At 43.0% G+C, this 23,774-nt stretch overlaps 1 protein-coding gene across 1 annotated transcript in view; it reads left to right on the plus strand.

Moving 5' to 3' along the window:
* PPIL2 (peptidylprolyl isomerase like 2) overlaps positions 1–23,774 on the plus strand; it is a 122,998-nt gene that overhangs the window by 94,507 nt on the left and 4,717 nt on the right. The window contains exons 15-16 of the mRNA XM_039504387.1: positions 4,892–5,009; positions 7,302–7,358. Coding sequence (XP_039360321.1) covers positions 4,892–5,009; positions 7,302–7,358 — 175 coding nt within the window. The remainder of the gene's footprint in view (positions 1–4,891; positions 5,010–7,301; positions 7,359–23,774) is intronic.

Raw genomic sequence — 23,774 nt, forward strand, 5'->3', positions numbered from 1 at the left:
GCTGGAATTGAGTGGTTTGGACGGCGAGAGGGGCTCAGGGCTGGGGCAGGGGGTTGGGGCATAGGGAGAGACTCCCAGTGGCGCTTACCTCAAGCGGCTCCCGGAAGCAGCAGCATGTCCCTTCTCCAGCTCCTATGCAGAGGTGCGTAGGAGCCGGAGCGGGGCCATGCCTGGTGTGGCCCCCGACCCTGCTCCCTGGCCGGAGTGGGACCACACTACAGCGTCTGGGAGCTGCATGGTGCCCCACCCTGGCTGGAGCCCCGGAGCGGAGCCTAGACTTGCTGCATGACCCTGGTCAAGTCACTTAGCCTCTCTGTACCTTACATTTCCAACTGTAAAATGGTGTGGTGGGAGGGAATAGCACTGCCCTACCTCCCAAGGGCTCAGAGAATAAATGTATTAAAGATTGTGAGATGCTCAGACCCAGTGGTAATGGGGGTTATATGAGTACCTTAGATAGATGGGTGCAAAGAGTTTGAATGACTTTCCCAAGGTCATACAGTGAGCCAATGACAGAGTTAGGCAGAGAAACAGAATCTCAGTTCAGTCCATTTCCTCTAACCATTAGATACATGCTTCCAATCCATGTACGTACATAGGATTGATATGGGAGTACCTGAAAATGATCTTAAATAGTCTTCAGAGAGAGAGAGACTGGTTTTCAGTAAGAATTTTTTAATTTTTCATCATTTTAGCTGCCTGTCTCTGCCGTTGCTTCAGGCAGGCACTTGGAATGGTTCCAGAGGTTAACGAGAGTTTGCCATGGAGTGCATCCTTGCTGTTTTTAAATTAAGCAGAATAGCTTTTGTTTCTTTTTAATTTGTTTCCTGTAACATATTGCTGCCTAGGTCTCCTCGGCATCCCCACCTCCACACACTGGCCTATACTGCAAGGCTTCGCAGACACTCAGAGTATATGTTCTGGTTAGAATTTCCAGCCTCAAGAGTTTTAGTGCTGTGTAAACTCTGCCCTTGCCCAAAGCTCCTAGGCAGACAAAATGAGCTTTCGAAACAGCTCTGTCATGGACAGATGCAGGGAGGCACCGAACTGAATATTGAAACGATTTGCTAAAATATTAGCTTTTCAGATAGTTAAAATAAATTGAAATTAGCTATTGTGTACATAAGATTTCTAGCCCTGTGCTTATGAACTTGAATGAAATACTAAGAGAATAAATATCATGAAACATAAAGATCATGGCTCATTGCTCCTGTCAGCATGCTGGTCATACTGTGTGCTTGTTGGGCCAGGGAGAACAATCTGTCATGTACAATTTTCCTCTTTCCTTTGAGTTGCTCCTCTGGTCAGTAAGTCCTCAGGCTTTATTCTCCACTCTGTGACACCAGCTTGACAGTGGTGTAACTCCAATGCCATACGACCGCGTCAGAATGGTGCAACAGTCAGGAACTGGCCGCTCCGCTTATATGCTCTGTCCCAGTGGGATCCATTTGGATACATGTTTCTGAAAATGTCTAGGCAACAGCTGCCCCTCTGTTTTGAGATGTGGGCCAATATACATGTGTTTGGCAGTTAATTAGGAGTTTCTTCAAAGAGACTCTTTGAAGTGAAATGTAGTTTCCTAAGGGAAATTGAAATAAAACTTGTTACTTCTGTACAAATGGATCCAATTTGGGTGGAGCATAAAAATGGAGGACTTGCTTCCTGACTCCGTTTACACCAGTTTGATGCTGTTGTAAGGCAGTGGAGTGAGTTATGCCAGCTTGACAACAGTGTTACAGAATCAGACCTGGGGACTGCAAGTTTAGTTGGCCAATCAAAGAAGCAGCATCAAGGAAAGATGGGACGATTATGATGAGCGGGGAGACTTATCTCCTTAGCCCAACAAGCTAGCAGTAGCCAGGGCATACTGACAGTGTATTGTGCTTTTGCCAGCAGTTGTGGATTTTCAGGGCCTTGCAGGTCTGGTTCGTGTTTGGATCAGAAACTGATGATCCGGAGACAGACTATTTTCTTCATGTAATTTGTTTATTTACAAATACAGTAGCACTGTTTTCTGAGGCAGGGATGGTAACGAATGGCACAAATGTAACCCCCTTTGGTGGAAATCTTGGGCCCAGCACCTCTGCCCAGTTGTCTCTTCCAGGGACACAAACAGACCCACCAGCCAAAACTGTCTGCTTGTAGCTTAATACACAGCCTCTCTCCAGCTTCTTCTGACTCATTCCAACTGCTTCAACATACACATAAGCAGCCACTAGCCCTTGCTGTGGAATGACTGGCTGGGAGAGCATGAGCAATTAGCCTCACAGTACCCCCTTGAGGTATCCTGCTTGTATCCATTCTTTCTATAGTGTTCCCCCACCCCGCCTCAGACATCCTTAATGACAGGCAAGTACAATATATAAGTATACAACTCCTTTTAGAAAAGATTACTCCCATTTTTCAAAAACACGAGGTAAACACTATACACACTTACGGATTGTCTATACCTCGTTATATTTCAGCTGCCAAACCATTCTCACCGTTCCTTCCTTCTGCACATCTCCGTCCCAAAATAGAGCATGGAATGGAAAAGGAGAATTACTAGCAAAGTACAGTACTGGCTTCTAAGCAGGATATGTTGCAATTATTAAGTTGACTACATCTGATTTACTCTGCCATGTACATTGGCCAAACCGCACAGTCTCTACGCAAAAGAATTAATGGACACAAATCTGACATCAGGAATCATAACATTCAAAAACCAGTGGGAGAACACGTCAACCTCTCTAATCACTCAGTGACAGACTTGAAGGTGGCAGTTTTGCAACAAAAAAACTTTTCAAAAACAGACTCCAAAGAGAGACTGCTGAACTCGAATTAATATGCAAATTAGATACAATTAACTCAGGCCTAAACAGAGACTGGGAATGGTTGGGTCATTACACTAATAGAATCTATTTCCCTATGTTAAGTTCTCCTCACACCTTCTATGGGTCATCTTAATTATCACTTCAAAAGTTTTTTTTTCTCCTCCTGATGATAGCTCATCTCAATTGATTAGACTCTTCCTGTTGGTATGCATACTTCCACCTTTTCATGTTCTCTGTATGTATAAATATCTCATGTCTGTGTGTTCCATTCTATGCATCCGAAGAAGTGAGCTGTAGCTCACAAAAGCTCATGCTGAAATAAATGTTAGTCTCTAAGGTGCCACAAGTATTCCTGTTCTTTTTGCGGATACAGACTAATATGGCTGCTACTCTGAAACCTATCTAGAGTAATTGTTTCTCAAAGGAATTCTCTTCAATGTATCAAGGCTGACCACTGTTGAGCATGAGGAAAAGCTGTTACCTCATATAACACAGTGAGAGATTGCCAGACAAACTCACACTGAGGTGTAGCTAACCTTAAAACATTCAGTAGCCAAATATCAAGGATGTAATCAGTAACTCTTTACTTCTGATTACAGGAACTCCCCATGGTGTTAGAAGAGTCTCTCTTTGCCTCCTCTTGTCAAATTGCAGAGCTGGCAATATTCAACTTTATTAACAGGTCTTTTGAACAAGATTAATTGGGTCCTTAAGAGGTTCAGCTTCTCCTGAGATTTCACATTTGTTTAGAGCCACATGCATCTGCATTTACAGCTGTCTACCTGCAATGCTTGATTATTAGACAATATTGTGAAGTCAATATGAATAGGTTTCCCCAGTGTCTCTTTCTTGATACATATTTGCAATTTTCTTTACTGGGCTTTAGATAGCAGCCTATTTCCCTCCTCCTCAGTGGGTACTCTCTCTGCTCTTCTGTCCAATTGTATCATAAAATTTCTTTCCTGTGTACATGTGCAAATAGCCACTGAGTATTGCAGATCCGTTAGTGAACTGCTGCTTTGCTAGCGATATGGTTACTCCAGAGAGTTCTCAAGCCTGTTCTGCAGATGAGCCAGCCTGCTTCCCTATTCTGATATTTTTGTGTTTGCATGCTTTCTAATCCTGTGCTAAGGTGAAATATTCTTCACGGTTTGTCAAACAAGATTATGGAGTTGACTGTAAAACTATGGAAATGACTCATCTCAGCATTTTTTTTCGTATTAGGAGTGATCCGGGATGAAAGTGAAAATGTCAGATCTGTCATAAATAATGTAGAAATGACAGCCCGGCAGAGAGAGCTGCAGTCTCGCAGACCCTTTTTCTATCTGCTGCTATTGAAAAGAAATAAGTCTTAGATGGCCAGATCCCCAGCTGATGCAAATCTACACAGTTCCCTTGACTTCAGTGGAGCTACATCTGTTTACAGCAGCCAAGGATCTGGTCCAGAATGTCTAAATTTCTGTGTCAATTTGGATGAAGTATATCCCCTTACACTGAGCCAGATTGCTTAGTTAGGAGTTGAACTGCTGAGTTTTTAGTTCAGTATTGGGCTCTATGCCATATACTTTATTGATCCTATAGAAGTGTATTTAATACAGTAGTAAATAATTTCCAAAACTCACAGCAGCAACAGAGTATCCAGAGTGCAATTAAACTGGTAATTTTCTGCTCGTTGCCTTTATTTTTGTCAGGAAAAACACCTTTCAGGATTTAATATCGCACAAAGAAGGTTGTGGTTTGATGGGCCAGCAGTAAAATATTAAATCCCTGAGAACTCTTGGTGCACAGAATATATAATGCAGCCAATAAACAATCTTATCAGTCACACTTGATGAGAGTAGTAGGGAGGCAGTGTGCTGTGTTGATAATTCCAAAATTTGATTTCATGGGGACACTCAGGCGTCAGAGTGGGAGTGGGAAAGGGAATGAAAATGTATACAAAGGAGTCAGGAGCCCCATAAACCTGAGCACAATGGCAGCACTACCAAATAAGTATGAGTGCTGGGAGCGATTTCAAGGGTAATGGGAATCTAATGAAAAGCAAACATCAGGGTTGTTTGTTTTGTTTTTGTTTTTAGGAGGAGAGTCCTATTGGGGAAAACCTTTTAAAGATGAGTTTAAGCCAAATCTGTCCCACACTGGACGTGGTATTCTTAGCATGGCCAATTCAGGACCCAACAGCAACAAATCACAATTGTAAGTGGTCGCTTGCTATTCTATAAGGGGTTGTCTTATAGAGTTAAGAAAATAAATGGAATTCTATGAACTACTTATGATACACCTGAATGAAATGCTCTCCCAAGTACTTTGTATTGATACCACCAAAGTGTAAGACCCATTTTAAACACTAAGATCAGAGCTACTTGAAGCATGTCATGAAGATCTGTAGTTCCCTTGTGTTTTTGGTATCATCAGTAGAGTTCCCTGTTTCATATAATTAGTAGTTTTTGTTCATTTTCTCTGGCTCTTCAGAGAAAAGAAGTTGTTCCTACTATGGAACTTTTTAAAAGACATTCTCTTATGGCTCAGTCCGGCAAGGTGCTGAGCACTATAGTACCTTCACTTAGGCATGTGATTAACTTTAAGTACATGAGTAATAGTTCCGTTGTCTTTAATAAGATTACTCACATGCTTAAAGTTAAGTACTTGCTTAAGTAGTTTGCTGCACTGGGACCAAAGTGCTGAGCACCTTGTAGGATCAAGCCCTTAGAGCCTATCTTGAAGCTGAGCATTATTGCTAGATCACTGATGCTAAGTCAACTAGTGTATAGTGGCGGTTTCTTTAAATAAGATATTTCAAGTACCCAGGAAACAGATTATAGGAAATAATTTGGAACAACTCGGAAGAGCTACTGTTCATACTCTGTGTGATTTACTGCTATTGTGTCACAACATGTACTTTCATCTGTGCCTATATTTTTCCTTGTTACTGTAAATTTACATGAACTTCCTTTTACAGCATGAAGTCCTTGAGACTCTCCTGCTCTTTGCTTTTATAAGATTTCATAGACAAGGTTTAGAATTTTCTGAGAACTGTTGCTAACTTAGAAGCTGTATGAATGGCTCACCTATACAGGTGATAGTCACACTGATGTAGAACAAAGTAGGTAGGTAGGTAGGTTCAGCGTACAAAGTTACAATAGATCATTTTTATAAGCACCTGGTACTGACAAGGACTTGAGTAAAACTCAGACTTCACCTCAGGAATCCTCAGGAATTAGATTAATTTCCTGTTTGTTTTGTTTTGGCTGTCCTCATGAATTATTAGCTTTCAATATTTTATAGGGCCCATGTAAGCTCTCAGGTATTTTTGGTATACGGTTATCTGATTGACTTCTGCTGGTCTAATTATTATACAACTGAGAATAAGATGATACAGAGGATGCATAAAGAAGATTAAATTTAATGTGCACCCCTGGAGAGACTCATGCATTAACCCAGGGATTTCTAAACCTTTTCTTGGGGTTAACTACATCTTAATAGAGAGATTACCTGGCAGATGGCATCCTCTCCCATTTACAATCGCACAATTTCCCTGTGGCAACTACAGCACTTGGGTACATGGAAAAGTGCTATTAGGAAAATGTTTTATTTGTAGTTGTCTATAATGCTATATAACAGATGGAAACAAGGAGGAGAGCCAGCACTATGTGCTAGCCAACTCTCCAGGGACCATCCGTGTCCAAGACCACGCTGTTGGAACCTCTGCATTATATACAATTGCGGTCGGAGCTTCCAAAGAAATGTTAAGCTATTCAGAAATGTTTGAGTGGTTGAGCTTACTTTGCAAAGATATCTTAGACCTCACATTTAAGTTTTGCAAAACTTTAAACAAAACATAATAGCAACAAAAGTTTTCTGAGTTTTATTATTTCAATGAAAGACTGTTTAATTTAAATATTCTTCTGCTGTGTTTGCAACCTGAACATGGCATTAGTGAGCCAATCAGAGAGGTGGATTATAAATAGGCCAATCTACCTTCACTTTAACTGTAAAAAATAAATATCGTAAACGGTGAAAATTAAATCTATTTTGAAAATTGGTACTGACGTAGTGGAACACTGTGTTAAAGGTCTTTGCCAGATGCAGAATCCTGATCCGTATAAATGTAATGTAATTCAGGAGCCATAACGCTTTGCTAACCTACATTGGCGTTCTTAAAATCTACACGTTCACAGAAAGGGATATTCAGCGTAGTCAAAGGCGTTTGTGTAAGTTACTCGTTAAAATGGTAAATAGGGCAGTGTGTGAGAAACTGGAATAAAAGTATAAAAAAATGAGGGGTAAAGAACTGACTGTTGTCAGATACAGTCCGCAAAAAAGTAAAATATGATAAGAGTCATTCATTGTACTCCCCACAGAAAGGAGATGGTTAAAGTGTCATCATAGTGGGTTGCCATGTACATTTTTTTAAACATAGTTAGCTTTTAAAATACTGTTAAATCTTGAGGGTCATATTCTGAGTGTCATGTTTGTGTCTCCCTTCAGTTTTATCACTTTTCGCTCCTGCACATACCTGGACAAGAAGCACACAATTTTTGGAAGGTAAGAGAAGGAATAGAACTACATTATGCATATAGCATGTACTGTGTACGTTCAAGGCGTGGAGATGAGTCTGGTAACTTTTGACTTTGATTTGAAGCAAAATCCAAAATTCTGGCCTCATCTCTGCGGTCCTCAATTGACAAGTATTCCTCTTTCTTTCCATGCTCATTAGCTGATTTCCCGCACATTTCTCTGGGTCTGACACCTGGAAATAGCCTTTTAATGTCTAATTTTGTTCACGTCTCTTTTCTCCTTTCACTTATTTTGTGACAGAGCACACTCCTCGTGGCCCTGAGTAGGTAGTGGGTATTCCAGCACCACCACTAGTCAGGCATTCCCTTTGCCATCATTTTTCTCCCCGTCCACTCTTTCATCATCAGCGGCAGCAGCAGTAACCCAATTATTGTGAGATTTTTCTGTTAATGGGCCTCCAGGAATGGTCCAGAACGGAACAGTCAGCACGCTCTCTATCTTTTTAAAAATACTTACACACTCACCACTGTGACACAGGAGATTATTACCTGTTCAACACTCTGCCTTCATCACTTCAGGTACTGCCAGCCAATTGGTCAGTCATGACCCGGTGCTTCCTGTGCGGCGGCATAGAACACTGAGCTATTGCATAGGGCCAGCTCTTCTGAGCGCCTTTTATTTTGCACCCGCGTGTCATTACTGTGACAGATACAGCAATTTCCTGTAACATCCTTGGGAGACCTTCTAGAATTAAGTTTAAGTATCTTTGGGATCCATTGTATTAAGTGAATGATTTATCTATCATTGTGGGTTGGGATTGTTTGTAACCTCTCAAGGGAGGAGATGTGACAGATGTGAGACCTGGGGTTTCAAGGTCTTTAGAGAACAATGTGCCAGACAAGAATGGACTTTGGGAACAAAAAGTGTTAAGTGGTTTTCCTGGGAACTATGTAGGGCGAGTTTTTCCTGGCTGCAAATTCCCCACCTCCGGTTATGCAAAAACCCAGCCTTTCGAAGCTATGCCCAAAGGAGTGGACCTTTGTCTGCTTGTCACCTGTTACATGAGGCCAAGGTCAAAGACGGAAGTGGTATGAAGGAAAGATTGCATGGTTATTCTGGTTCTGAATCTGCGACAGTTATGAACTTGTAACTATGGGGAAAACCCAATTGTGGATTTTCAAGGACTGACACTTACCAGAGCCCAAAGTTGGAGCTGGAGTGATCTCTGGTAAGCTTATTAGCATGTGTGTAGGTTCTTTTATTGTTTTAACGTTTTTTAATACTTTCACCATAAGAATAAATGTGCTTGTTTATGAAGAGCTGTGTGCTAACTTATAATTTTGAGCCATTACACTGTGCATAACCTCTAGGAAGAGACCAAAGTACACACACTGTCTTGGAAGGCAGGGAATTGTGCTTCCTGGAAAAACCCCAGTCACGAAGGAGAGAGACGTAGGTATCTACCCAAGAGAGGTGATGGCTGAGGAGCTGGGAGCCTAGGGAGAGTGCCCTCGAGGGAGTTCCAAGGGAGAATACAGGTGCAGTTGCCCTTAAGTGCAACAATTACTGTTGTGGTACAATCAGGGGTGGCTCTAGCTTTTTTGCTGCCCCACACACGACAAGCAGGCTGCCTTCGGCAGCATGCCTGTGGAGGGTCCGCCAGTCCCGCAGCTTCAGCGTACCTGCCACTGAATCCGCGGGATCGGCAGACCTTCCGCAGGCAAGTCGCCGAAGGCAGCCTGACTGCCACCCTCTCAGGGACTGGCAGGGCGCCCCCCGCGGCTTGCCACCCCAGGCATGCGCTTGGAGCGCTGGTGCATGGAGCCGCCGCTGGGTACAATGGTAAAATATCAACCCAGTGAGTATCAATGTGGGGGAACTCCAAGGACCATTCCCTGTTGTGAGTGGAATGGTGTTCCCATGGTTCTACTCCACTCAACCCCGAAATATTGCAAAGGCCAAGGAATATAATGCAGATCTGTAAAGAAGGTATAGTACGTAGCTGTTTCCATCGCTGCAGGAGCAGGCACTAATAATAGATGGTGCTAAATTATGTAAAGCTGTTATAATGAACATGTCGTGGTGGTGGTAGATACGTACAGTTTTATCAGACTATTTCGTTGATAGTTCCTTAGAATCCTATGCTTTTTCTTTTTTTTCTTTCCATTGCAACTTCTTTTATTGACTCTTGATTTTTACTCAATTTGAAGAACTGCTTAAAATAAATGTATGTAGTACTCAGTGTGATTAGATGTTATACAGTAGAGCTGTTTAGTATCTATGAGATATTATTTTTCACTGGGCTTCCCAGTGTATCCCATTGTAAGTTTTCAGGCAGGGATTGGTTTCATTTTGTGTGTTCTGAAGAGCCAAACATATATTGTTGGTACTTAGCACAATAGTAATTTCTGACTGTTTATGTTCCCAATACTGACACTGCAATAGCTGCACTCTCTGAATTACCCTCCTTCTGCCAAGGTGTCCCATTTGCCTTGCTAGTGGCTCCTCCAGGTAGAAGTTAAAGCTCCCATATCACTTTGTGAAAGAAAAGTGGATAACTTCAGTGCCCTGGCCAACATTCTATCTCACCTACGCAAGTTCTAATATTAAAAGCTGTGAGTGAACATATTCCTATAGTAACTGCACTGCCTGTACCTAAGAGCTTGTCTTCGCTGCAAAGTTAACTTCTGTTGTAACTCAAGTATTGTCCCTGAAATCTGAATTGTCCCTTTTTTTTGTGGATTCTAAATCAGATCGTACTATTTAGATTTCTGGCTTCAACATGAATTTGAGGGTTATTTCTTTTGGACAATATAAGAACATCACTATATGCTGAGAGCCAAATTTTGCACTCAGCTGTTCCCTACTTCATGCAACTTCCGGTTTTGCCAGTAGGGTTGCATGTATGTACTTAAGGATAGAATTTTGCCTCATATACGTAATTGTTGTAAGAATTTCTAAGTAAGCTTATCGCACTCCTAAGAAGAACAGGAAAAGGAAAAAAGCATTATTCTACTAGCAAAGGAGGAAAGTAACATTGGGAAGTTACTTTCTCTTCTCTTCAGAAACTGGTTTAATTCACGTTACTACAGGTTGGAAATCAAAGCCGTGCCTAGTAGCAGGTATTAAGAGCTTGAGGCTTTAGTGGTGAGCAACCTGCGGGCCGCATGCAGCCAATCGGGGTAATCTGATTGCAGGCCACAAGACGTTTTGCTAACGTTGACCGTCCACAGGCACGGCCCTCCACAGCTCCCAGTGGCCATGGTTTGCTGTTCCTGGCCAGTGGGAGCTGCGGGAAGCCCACCACTGCTTTAGACTGTGAGGATGTTTTGTAAAATACTTTGGCCCAGAGCAGTGAGGATCTGAAGGGATGGTACATGTGACTTTGCGCAATGTGGCGTCTTTGAAGTCAAGGGAGAATGTTAGGGTTGTCAGACTGCTGGGGAATCCTGTAGTGACAGTGTTTCTCACTCACCAGCAACGGTAGTGACAATAAATGTCACGAAGGCCTGTTAGCTAAAGGAGCACGTAAGCTGGGTATGGAAAGGGAGCACAAATAAAGAGAGGTGACGAGGAGACAGTGCCTTCAAATGAAGGAGTATTATGGGCTGTGTGGATTTCCTGCCGCAGTGGAGTTGCCTAGATTAATTCAGTAATTACCCTCTCCAGTGATAACTGGCAATGAACGGCCTGACATTAAAAAAGCTGTAATTAACTTGAAAATTAGCTAATGGCTTTTGCTGACTTCTAACTGCTTGGTGAGCATTTAATTGAAAAACCCAAATTGGTGAAAACCATTTGGTATTTACCATCTCTGCCAAGTGTTGGGCAGGAGTTTTCCTCTGGGTGAGAAGCATTTTAGGAAGGCCCACTGCCTGGGGACATTCCTCTGAGGCCCTTTTTATATCATTACCCTAGCTCAGAGGTTCTCGCAACATCATTTTTGGTGGCCTCAGCAGGCGGCCGCCAACTCTTGCTGGTGGCTGCTCTGAGAATTTTTCCTAAAATACTTAATTAACTTTAGGAAAAACAAATAAATATGCACATATATACATGTCCATATCATTGTCATTTATTTATATAGGGTTTTTTGCAGACTCAATAATAACAATAACGTACAGTTATCTCTACTCTTTACTGGACCTAAACAGAATAGAAACAAAAATAAGATGCTTTGCATGTTTTTATTTTTTTTATTTATTTTTTTTTTTTTAGGTTGCTAGTTAGTAAGTCTGCCACTGTGGAAAGTGATATTTGTATATTTGTTAATATCACTTTTCACAGCAGACTTACTCAGCCCTGGCATGTTGGGGGACAAATTATGCCCTGGCTGAGGAGGTGGGTAAGGAGGCGGGGGGCCAGGGCCAATGGGGATCTGGAGGAGGCAGCGGGGGTCGAGGTGATGGCAGGGGGTGAGTCCAGGGATGGCGCCCAAAACCCTGCGGCTGGGGGACAGAGCCCAGCGCCTCATGACCAGAGCCTTCTGCTCACCACCCCAGGGCGGAAGCCTGAAGCCTGAGCCACAACACCCCTGGGGAAGTGGGGAAATCACACTGGTTGCCTGCTCCTATAGTGTTTGTGGCTCCAGAAGGGGCTAGGGACCAACCCCTTCAGGCAGCCCCAGAGGAGGAGCTGCTGCTTTGCCAACACCCCCTGTCTCCCCAATCACAGCCCAGGAGTCTGTGGCTGCAAGAAAAGCCCAGGCCGCATTTGAGAAACTCTCCCTAGCTGGCATGCAAAGATGCCTCCCTCTTCTTGCATTCACAGAATTGCATGAGCAGCAGTGACGTTACTTCCAGAAGAACAGCTTAGGCTCACTGTGCAATCTGTACTGATAATTTTTATGCATGGGTCAAGTTGCAGTGTTTTGTGAGCAGCTAGTCAGGAGCCAGCAACCTTTGAATCGTTATGATGGTTCTGCCTCTGAGTTTGGAGGTTTCTTCAGCTAAAGGTAATAAAAGGTAATAATTGGAGATATACCAATCTCCTAGAACTGGAAGGGACCTTGAAAGGTCATCAAGTCCAGCTCCCTGCCTTCACTAGCAGGACCAGTTTTTTGCCCCAGATCCCTAAGTGGCCCCCTCAAGGATTGAACTCACAACCCTGGGTTTAGCAGGCCAATGCTCCCACCACTGAGCTATCCCTCCCCCCAAGCTCATACTTGATTTCAGAATTCATGGACAGGACAGCATCGGAGACCTTGACCTTGCTTACTGAAGGTCAGACCATGTGTTTGGATGCACACTGAGCGCTCCCGACAAAGGAAATATGATCAGGGCCTTGGTAGACTTGCTCCTCTGTTTTTTCCCCAATCACATTTCCCATCTCTGAGTGTAAGTGCCATGCTGTATTATAGTATCTTTTCTTCTGCAGAGGGCAGTTTGCTAAAATCCTGGGCTGGAGCAATCAGAAGTAATTGTATTATTTCAGAGCGATAGGCTGTTGTGTGATAGCTATGGCAATGTCTTGGGATACCCTGGACAGACCTTACTGAATTAAGTGTAAGTATATTTGGAGTCCATTGCATTATAAATGCAAAGTTTATGTGTTATGGTGGGGTTATGTGTCACTGCTCTTGCGGGGAGACATGGCCAATGTTGGCCTTGGGGAGTGTTGTGAACTGCAAAGGATTATTTTAAACAACGTGACAGACAAAGTTAAGTGAAGTTCCTAGGAAATACTTGGGGGAGGAGAATGCAAATTACCACCCCTAGTTATGCAAAGACCCAGCCTTTTGAAGCTCCTCCCTAAGGAGTAGGGGATCATTGCCTGGCTGATGACCTATTCGTGGTCTGCAGATCAAAGATCTAGACTGTATAAAGGAGTGGCTCACAGCTTCATGGTGCTTGTTCTGAACAAACAACTGTTACGAACCTGTGACCACAGCAAAACCCTCTGATCAGGGGTTGGTTTTTTTTTTTTTGTTTGTTTTTTCATTTGTGAAAGTTTATTATAAACGATGCTCAAGGGGAGGTGGCGCAAGGGGGAAGTTTCGCCCAGGGCACAAAATATCCTTGCCCCGGCCCTGCCCGGAGGGGCTATGGGGCAGGCTGGAGGCACTCACCGGATTTGGGGTAGGTGGAGATCAGGAGATCACCCAGCTGTGCCTGGAATCCCTCCACCTCCCCCCAGGTTCTCAGCGAAGTATTTGATCATCGGGTCTCCCCGGATGGGGATCATGGCTGGGCGTGGAGTCTCCTCGGCCGGCTGCATCTTGCTCGGGGCTCAGCGGCGTCCGGAGAAGCTCTGCATGGGGCCAGGCGGGTTTTATCGGCAGAGCCGGGGCGGATCAGGTTTGCAGGGTTGATTCCTACCAGAGACCACACTGGAGTTGGGGTGATCTCTGGTAAGCTTATTAGCATGCGTGTAGTTTCTTTTGTTGTCTTAATGTTTTCTATGGAATACGTTCACTTTAAGAATGAATGTGCTTGCTTAGGCAAAGCTGTGTGGGACCTTAAAACTGTGTATAGTCTCTGAGAAGAAAGGCAAAGCCGGCCTGCTTAGGCAGTCTGATTTGCTGGGGGACTCAGGGTAGGCAGGAAACCGGGCAACATGAAACACCTCTGCCCCAGTCTGGAGGGAGAGAGATGCATGTCTCTGCCCAAGAGAGGGAACTGCTGGGAGTGCGAGTGGGTGCCCTTGGTGGATCACAGAGGGGGAGTACAGGTGCAGTTGCCCTGAACTGTGCCACTCTATCTAAACATTAGGGTATATTGCTGTATAATAATGTATCCTGTTTGTTACCGTTCTGTAACTAATCACATCATCTATAGTTGAAATCAAAGCCCATTAAGGAACAAAGCTCTTCACGGCCAAGTTTCTAAGCAGCAAATCCTGCCCCATTTCAGCTTGGGAGGGCTCCAGGAACAGAGACATTTTTGCAGGAGTGAGGAAGGGAGCAGGATGTAGTGAATCTATGTAGGGGGCCCAAACCATTGTGCACTACAGGTGCGCATGCAGCAGGCCTGGGGGCAGAGGAAACCAGAGAAGTGGGTCCAGTGAATTAGCATCTGTCACTCCACTGGCAGTTTGTATAGGTCAGGGGCTACAGCACCATCAGGGCTTCACTGTCTGGGCTTCTAGATTAAGTCCTTGGATGGGTTGAGTTGTTTCGGTCTCACTCGTGTTAACAGCCTCAAAAGTCTACTCAGTGTCAGCAGACACACCCACACGAGAACCATCTAATATATACGCCTGTACACAAACACACCTGAGCTATCTAACATGCACGCACAGCACAGATATATAAAAATAGGTGCACTTTGTTTTTATAAACATGAACTTGAGGGTAAAATTATTTTCCCCAAATAAAAATGTTTCATCCTGGTATGTGTTTTTGTTTCTCATTACAAATTCCAGACACATTCCAGCATTGTCTTCTGAGCAGCAAACTGTATCATTTTGGACCTGTGCCATCCACAGCACTGCATGAGGTTTAATTCATATAATTCAGCAAAACAAAAGTGAGAAAACTATACAGTACACAAAGATGTGTGAATGCCAGTGAAGGTGCTAAGTCATATTAGAAAAGAGAAATAAATTAACTTGCTGGTTTGGTTTTGTTTTTAAACAGAGGACTTGCATGTGATATTTGGAAGCCCAGTTCTTAGGGTTTTTGAAGCTTATGGGGTTTTCTTTTAGGGACAGCACTAAATAATGTAGCAGTGAAGCTGGTAGTTTGAGGCTTGCTAAATGAAATCTGCTTATCTGGTAGGTTGGCATATGTAAATTAGCAAATCTTGGTCTATGTCAGGGGTCGGCAACCTTTCAGAAGTGCTGTGCCGAGTCTTCATTTAGTCACTCTCATTGAAGGTTTCACGTGCCAGTAATACATTTTAATGTTTTAGAGGGTCTCTTTCTACAAGTCTATAATATATAACTAAACTATTGTTGTATGTAAAGTAAATAAGGTTTTGAAAATGTTTAAGAAGCTTCATTTAAAATTAAATTAAAATACAGAGCCCCCCGGACTGCTGGCCAGGACCCGGGCAGTGTGAGTGCCACTGAAAATCAGCTGCCTTTGCCATAGGTTGCCTACCCCAGTCTATGTGCTTCACTTTGGTTCATGTAGTAATGATTTGGCTCATGGTGATTAATTTTGGTTACAGCAAAAGTTTTGACTGAGTTGGGTACTACAAAGTGTCATGCAAAGATGACTGAATTTAGGATGCCATTTAGAACCAACCCAAAAAAGGTGGATTTTTAAATAAAACCTAGAGCTCTCAGAGATGTAGAAATGTCCAGTGCCAGAGTCAGTCTAGTTTTCAAGAAAATAGAAATGTCCATCTTGAAGGAGGTACGGGTGCATTTCTGATGTTATACTATGGTAACTGAAGCAAACCTAAACATTCCTGTCTGTTTTCTATACTCAAATGCAACATAGTATTTATCATTCTCCACGGAAAATAAAACAAACTGTTGTTGACTTTTTTCTTTTTGCTGAGGTAAATAGGTAGTTACCCTGAGAAATGAGCATCTTCATGTGTGTGTTGGAAATATAGAGAGAATTTTTCAGTTATCTCAGTTGTCCTAATATAAATTTGTACAATGACTAGAAGGCACCTTCATTTCTGTTATAGGGTATCCTTTGAACAGATCTGTTTTCATGGGTGTCACAGAAGCTGACTAGGTCAATTCAGGACAAATCATGAATAACACCCTATAATTTAAGTAAGAGATACCTTTAAGGGCCAGTCTGGGTGGAAAACATTAAACCTATTTTCACCTTCACCACTTCCACTGCTCTGCCACCTTCTAAATTTAGCATAACCGATATTGAATGCGGAATGATCAGTTGCATTTGTATAGTGTACTTATGACATTAAAGGGTAAGACAGGATGTTGGTCTGAATTTGTGGCATTTGTTTTTTTATTGTAATGTAACTGTTGTACAAAGATTCCTGTACAGAGTTTCAGGGATTTATTCTTGAAACAGATTTTACCCTGGTGGGTGAAATAAGTAGAGTATTAATTTAATATCCAATCTCCCTCTGTTGGAGGGTTGCAACCTATCCTGGCATTCTTGTGAGATTTTCCATATATAGGTTCAATGAGTTTGTTCCTTTGCAAGTGATGCAATTTATGCACAGGATTTGTGTAGTAGAACGGGGGGGGGAGCCACATTTTTATATTGTTATAATTTTGGCTGATATCAGTGTTCATTTTTAAGCATTTTTTCCCATTATTGATTTAAATGTTCACAGTTGCGGGAAATTATGGAGTGGTCAGACAATAATAATTATTTTATGACAGTAGACATTGAGATTCAGAGTTAAACCTTTATAACCATTAAAACACACAGTTGTGAACATCACACATCAAAATACGTAAAGTAAATCAAGATAAGTTCTTAAGCACAGTTTTTCTTTCTTTGCCTGTCTGTAAATTTAGATCATCAAAGGAAATATTTTTTTCATGGGTTTGTGTGTTCGGTGAAATCGATGTTTACCATCATTTACTAATAAAGATCTAATCCATTCAAGCCTTAAAGTTTGAGTCAATGAACCTATATATAATGAAGGCTGTATTGCACAAGCAGTGCCTATTCTGTATCCTTGTTTCTTTCAGGCATTCATTTATTCGGTTAGGCAGATAAGGGGAGAGTCAGCAAAATCCCTTTAAATATCATCTTTTGAAGTTCAGTTGGAATATTTAACCCTCTGCAACCAGCTGTCGAGCCATTGGGGTCTGGCTACACTGCAATAAAAGACCCATGGCACAGCCGTGGCTAGCCCGGGTCAGCTGACTTGGGTTTGGACTGCTGGGCTGTAAAATTGCAGTGTAGACGTTTGGGCTCAGGCTTGACCCCGGGCTCTGAGCTCTCTCAAGGAGGAAAGGTGCTCCAGCCTGGGCCTGAACATCTACACTGCTATTTTTAGTCCCACAGTCTGAGCCCTGAAAGCTTGGGTCAGCTGACCCAGGCTCTGGAACTTGGTGCGGTGGGTTTTTTATCGCAGTGTAGACAGACCCGCAGAGTTCTGATTCACGTGAAATTCACCATTTCTACCCAGTATGGCATGACCCAGGCTTTTAGATCTCCCCTTGGGATTGTAATACCTTTTACTGAGAAAAATGCAGAATTACCTGCACATTTTTTCCCAAACCCATTAATGCTTTCTGCCTGGGGGGTGCCCTCCTTACCAGCGCATCCATGGGGGGGGGGTGGAGACCAGGCACATTGTGTCTCTTAGTCTGCCTATCTGTTCTGCCCGTTTCCCTGCCTCTTACATGTGGAGTGTGGAACCCTGCCCCATTCTCCGTAGGGCTGCTAGGGAGAGGGAAAAGCTGAACGTTTCAGGCATTGGGAGCTAGTTGATTAGCAAGGCAGTGTTTGAAGAAGCTGGGATTGAATGGCCCCCTTCTCCCCACCCCAAAAATTCAAAGTCTTGCCTCTAGGACAAAGCTGATGTCTAGAGCCCTGCGTGGATGCACAAAGCTGATGTCTAGAGCCCTGCGTGGATGCACAAAGGTGTATTCGCATCCAATCCGCGATCCTCAAAAATTATCTGCGGAACGCCAGAGTCCAATTGGGGAGAACTGCATAGGGAGCCCGCGTGGAGTTGCAGACCCTTCACCTGCCCTTGGCCGGGCAGGGACACTGCTGGGGGCTGCTCTCAGCCTCCCCCCCGCCCCGCAGGTAGGTGGAGGATTTGCCATGGCTCCCCTGTTGGGCTCCATGTTGGGCTGGCTACGGGGGAAGGAGGAGACCTGTGGAGCTGCCCGGGGGCTGCTCCAGCCCCCACGCAGGGCGGGTGGAGGGTCTGCCGTGGCTGCCCACCTGGCTCTTACTATGGCCGGGCTGCAGCTCCGAGCTGCCCCCCTCCCTGGCTGAAGCTGGGTCGGGAAGAGATGCACTGGCAGCTATGGGGAGCTGTGGTGGACCCTCCACCTGTCCTGGGCTGGGTACCCTAGCAGCCCCTGGCCCTTCTCCCCCCACCCCCCTGCCACAGCCTGGCCACGGTAAGAGCCAGCTGGGCAGCTGTGGGGAGCCACAGGGGACCCTCCACCTGCCCTGGGTGTGGGGCCCAAGCAGCCCCCCGCCCAGTGTCCCTGCCCTCCAAGCCCCTCTCCCAGGGCAGGTGGAGGATCTGTGCCGTGGTTCCTCCCAGCTGCCCACCCACTCTTACTGTCAGCCCTGCGCGAATACAAAATTTGTATCCACATCCATGCTGCTATCCACAGAAGTGGTCCATGGATATCTGCAGAAATGAAGAGCCACAGTGCTGAACCCAGTAGCCTAGCAGATAACAGTGTAACTCCATAGCCACATATGCAAAAAGGCTGGGAAGCTCCCTTAGATGGCAGTTTACACCAGCTAAGGATCTGCAACTTGGTTCATAAGGAAAAATTCATCCACCACCACCTCTCCCTTGGTCAGCCACATTAACTGTCACTAGGAACTAGCTGCAAATTGTTAATTTCGCTAATGATTTTAGAAACAGCAAATAGAGACTAGTGTCCTCATTACTGAATGCAAATCCAATGAAAGTTCTGCCAAAGCACTGGAATGCCACTCAGTATGAAACAAACGGTGTCAGCAATAGTAAAAGCAATAGGAAAACCCCCTAACATAGGCACTAGGTTGACGAAGCAAAAGTCTTTGTGAGCATTTTAAACAAAAATGTACTGATAATGGTAAACTAAGGCCTGGATCATACGCCTCCTATGACTGACCCAGAAAGACATTTTTATAAACCTAGAGCCTGATCTGTTAAACTGCAAGGTCTGGCGGGCACTGTCTGTGTACAGCACCCGGCACAATGGGGCCTGGTTCCCGACTAAGCCTCTAGCTGCTACACACTACAAATAATTGCTGGGGCCTTTCAGATTTCAGCAGTCAGGCCTCTCTTCTCCTGACCCAATGGTAACATGTAGATTCTTTTTTGCTGCTAGGATCAAAGCAAGCTTTTTTCAGTGTTCCCCAACCCAAAGGAGGCTTCAGAAGGTTCATTGATCCAGTCCTCCTTGTCCATTTCACAATTTTTCCCTTTATGCTCCACTGTTTAGTCTTTCAGCTTTCATCTCTCTCCTGCACCAGCACCATCAGTCCTGGAGCACCTAGTTAATTAGTGGTCCCTCCACTGCCTCTGTGGTAACATTCTTGCATGTTGTTTTCTAGCTACACAATCATATGAGACAAAGGATACAGTTCAAGGGTCCAGTCAGGTAAATTCTTACTACTGAATGTAGTGCTTAGTATTATGAGTACTCACAGTAATGAGTATTTTTATTATTGCTATTATGGTAACAGCCAGAGACCCAAACCAAAATCAGGGCCTCATTGTTCTTGACAACGTACAAACACAAAGTAATAGACTGTCCCTGCCCTAGAGTTTACAATGGAAGTAGACAAGATAGAGCGGGGTGGGGTGGGGGGGTGAGAGAGGATGGGTCACCCCCATTTTACAGACAGAGAGCTGAGGCAGAGTGAGAGTAAGTGACATGCCTGAGGTCAAACAGGAAGTCTGTGGCAGGGAACTGAGCCGAGATCTCCTGCATCCCAATCTAGCATCTTTACTACACAACCACCCTTCTTTAGTAAGTGTAGGCAGTATTGAGCTCTACTTGTGTCTGAAGTCTGGAAATCTGTCCCAGGCCAGGTAGACATTGTTATTTCACGTCAGACTTTAACAACACTAGTTAATAACAAAAATGGTAGCAGATTTCAAAATATTATAGGTTCTACATAAGGATAATTTTGGGGCAACAGGGTGATGGATCTCTGAAAAAGAACAAAACCCTTGAGGCTATTTGGATTCTGGAGTACAATCTCTCATCCCCCCTCCTCCGCCCCCCCACCGTGATAAATATGTAAAAGTAGATCATGTATGGGGTCTAAACTAGTTGCATTAGAAATGGCCCTCAGACTTTGAAAAAGGACTGGCAACAGAAAATTTCTAATCACTTTTCATTCATCTTGTCAAAAGATGAAGATCCATAAATACCAGCAAAATATATTAATATTGTAGGAGGTCTAGCCTTGGGGTAAGGGACTATTTCATTGAGATTTCCAGTGCTCAGCTATCTGGCTGCTTCTGAACTACCATGAAAACACTAGAAGATAATGGATGGAACTACTGGTTAGAAAATCTTCCTGTATCAAATCATAAGTTTGCTTCAGGGGCAATTAAGAATACAGAGCACATATCTTTAGAGTTTGGTTTAATTTTCAGCATAATAAGTGAATCTGTGATATCAGCCTGGAGGAGGAGATGAAAATTGGGTTTCTGCTATAAACTCTCAAAAGTGTGTGCAGGGTTTTGGAAACTCTGTGGAACTCTGGGAAGATTTCCCCTGGGTGCTACCTAGAGTTTAAAAAAAACAACCTGAGACTTCTCCAGCCTGCATAAATATTTCTTTCTTGTTTAACATCCATGTGAAGCTGGGATCTAACTGTAAAATATAGATAAGACCCTTGAGGATTGAAACTGAGAGATTTTGTGAAGCGGTGCAGCAGCAACAAAATTAATAATTGTAGCAAGATTGTGCTGCAAATATTTAGAAATTATTTTGGCTTGGATAATTTTGTCATTTTCTGTCTGGCTGGGTCTGTCTTGTTTGTCCCTTTGTACCTGGTCTACCCACAGTTTTTGTATCAGTTAAACTGTAAGTTAGGGATGTGATTATTTTTGGATAGTTGTACCAATAGTAGTGTGGATGCAGTTATAACAGTATAAAGGTACTTTATACCAGTATAACTTATTTCTCTTTCTATATGGGACTAAGCTATGGTGCTATAAGCACATTTATAGTGATATAACTGGGTCCACACTAGGGGGGCTGTCCTGCTTTACCTCCACTGGTATAGCCAAAGTGGTACAGTGTTTGTGTGTAGACAAGGCCTTAGATAGGGGAAAAAACATTTGCTCCTCAGAATCCCCATAGTACAAACAAAGTTGGTTTTGGTCAATTGCATTTTATTCATGTAACCCTTACAAGAAGTGTGTGAACAATGTAAATACTAGGCTGTCAGCTTGCTATACAGTTCTTTCATCACCAAACAGTATTTCAACCATTTTAATTGCCCTAAGAGGTAGTGACTTCTTTGAAAAACAGTGTGATAATATCAGCATGAAGAAAGGCCTGTTGCTGTCCCAAATAATTTCCAGTCTTGTTAGAACTGGTTAGAGCTGAATATCTGTCAAAGGTCTGCAAGGACGCGGAAATTATAGCATGTAATATGTCACCAATATGTAATGAATAGTAATACACCAAAGTACTTTTTAATACTACTTGCTTATTGATTGAGGCATTCTCATCTGAAGGGGTTAGGCTAATGCCTGGTGTGTTAGAGGTTTTAATCGAGAATCCATGATATGGAAAAAAGAGAATTATATAAGGAGACGTGGTTTTGCCTGTGTTACATGGTGATTTTCGTTAGTGAACTGAACTCTCATTTTGCCTGCCCGAGCACAGAATTAATGCAAGCTATACAGGAATTTGGACTTAATTCTTAAGTGTTTTTTAAAATCCCAATAATTGTCATAAAGCTGCCTTAAATCTATAACATGGTTCAGTTTTCTGAGTGACAGTTACTTAAAAAGTTCCATCCCTGCGAAAACCAGAATTCCTATCAGATATTTTTTACAGAAGCCCTCCCATATTTTTGATTCAGAAACTTTTTTAATTAGCCCAAAGCAAAGAACAAAACCAAGTAAATTATTTTTTACCGAAGCAGTTTTGTTCCTTATTTATTGTTGCTGTTTTCACATGGATGACAAATTTATGTGTGTGTCTGTGTGTCCGTCCGTCCGTCCCCAAATGCCTTGTTACCAAAAATGTTCCCTCTGTCCACATGGAGAGGTAGCTAGACTAACTTTTTCCTTCCGAAGAGAAAACACATCAGCACAAAGGGAAGTCTGTAACATTTAAAGCTAAACAGCCATAAGAGTTCTGAGTGAAGCAGCTATAGGCAGCATTAACAAACCCTTGTACATATGGCATACTGATCCAATGCCCACTGAAGTCAGAGGAAGGATTCTTAGCTAAGCACAGTACAAAGAATACTCGTGTGATGTTATTTTCTAACAGCTTGTGAGATTTAAAGTGACCTCCAAAATTGCACCTGTAAAGTTAGCAAGTACGCCCAGTTATCCGAGCAGAGAACACCAGTACTGAAATGGGCCCCAGATTTTTATATATGGACTGAAAAAGAGACCCTGGTAAACCTCTGCTCTCCAGCTCAGCTTGACATTGTAAAAGCTTCAGTGTGACCCTGCCTGATCTGGCTGTGTTTCCATGCAGGAACTGTAATTTAAGGGAACACAATAGAGCATTAGATTTGGAGGGAACACTCCAATCAGTGTGAAACGTTCTGGTTTTCATTATAACACTGCTCCTAGTACATTGCTAAGGTGTTCTTGTGCCTATAGGGTATAACTCCATAAGAGCATCTCTTTAATGGAGTCATTATGCCATTTTTTTATAGAGCTTTTCAGATTTTAGAATAACAGTGAAATGTTTCTTTCTTAAACACCTTTTTCTTTCTGCAAAAGTATTTGTACCTATATTGGTCTGTTACTTTATTACTTGCTTTTGAGACAGACTTAATTTGGGTCTATTGTCTGTACTAAGTGCTTTTTTTGGTCAGATTTCCCCCAAGTGAAAGAGTTGAGATTAATTCTCTGCAGGTCTCCCAGCTATTCCTCACTGCAGATATCTCCCTCCATTTAGACTTAGAATTACCTCCATTGTATTCAAGTCCTGTGTTATCACACTTCTGAATATCAGTTTTAACAACAACATTGCTGATTCTAGAGGACTTTTATGGTAGAATCCAAAGTCACATCATTTTCACAGTGACCCTCGTTTTAATTCATACTGATCCAGCATTTGGCCTTCACAAATTGAAGTCTTTTTATTCTGATCAGATATCATCAAGTCTGACTTGTTAAATGTGTGCACGTCGTGTACTTCACCATAGTGAAAGATCAGCACTTAAATCAGACAGCCATAAATTGGGTACTGAGAAAATATCGCTACACCTGGAGTTTTATTTCATCCTTGCAGTGTCTGTCCCCTTTCCGGCACTGAGTGAAGAATTGGAACAGGTGATTTGACACTGCTAAAATTCCTCAGCAGGAGGCTTCTGGGTGCACAGGGCAACTAACTCCTCCTCTTCCATCAAAACCTCCTGATGACTGAATTCGGACCCTTCTATTGAATTATTTTACCTCTTGCACTTTGGCCCCAATCCAGAAAAACACTTAAGCACATGTTTAACGTCTAGCACATGAGCAGTTCCAGTGAATTCAACAGGAATACTCAAGTGTTTAAAGCCAAGTGTGTAGTTATGTCCCTTGCTGGATGGGGCCTTTATTATTCGTGATTTATAAAGATTCAGGGGTGGTTGTTAGAGTGAAAGTGCCTAATAATGCTAGAAGAAATTATCTTGCTTCTAGCAAAACCAGTTTGCTGCGGTAGGTTATAATTTGTGACAAACCA

Source organism: Mauremys reevesii, linkage group 18 (assembly GCF_016161935.1).
Source record: "Mauremys reevesii isolate NIE-2019 linkage group 18, ASM1616193v1, whole genome shotgun sequence".
Lineage (NCBI taxonomy): Eukaryota > Metazoa > Chordata > Testudines > Geoemydidae > Mauremys > Mauremys reevesii.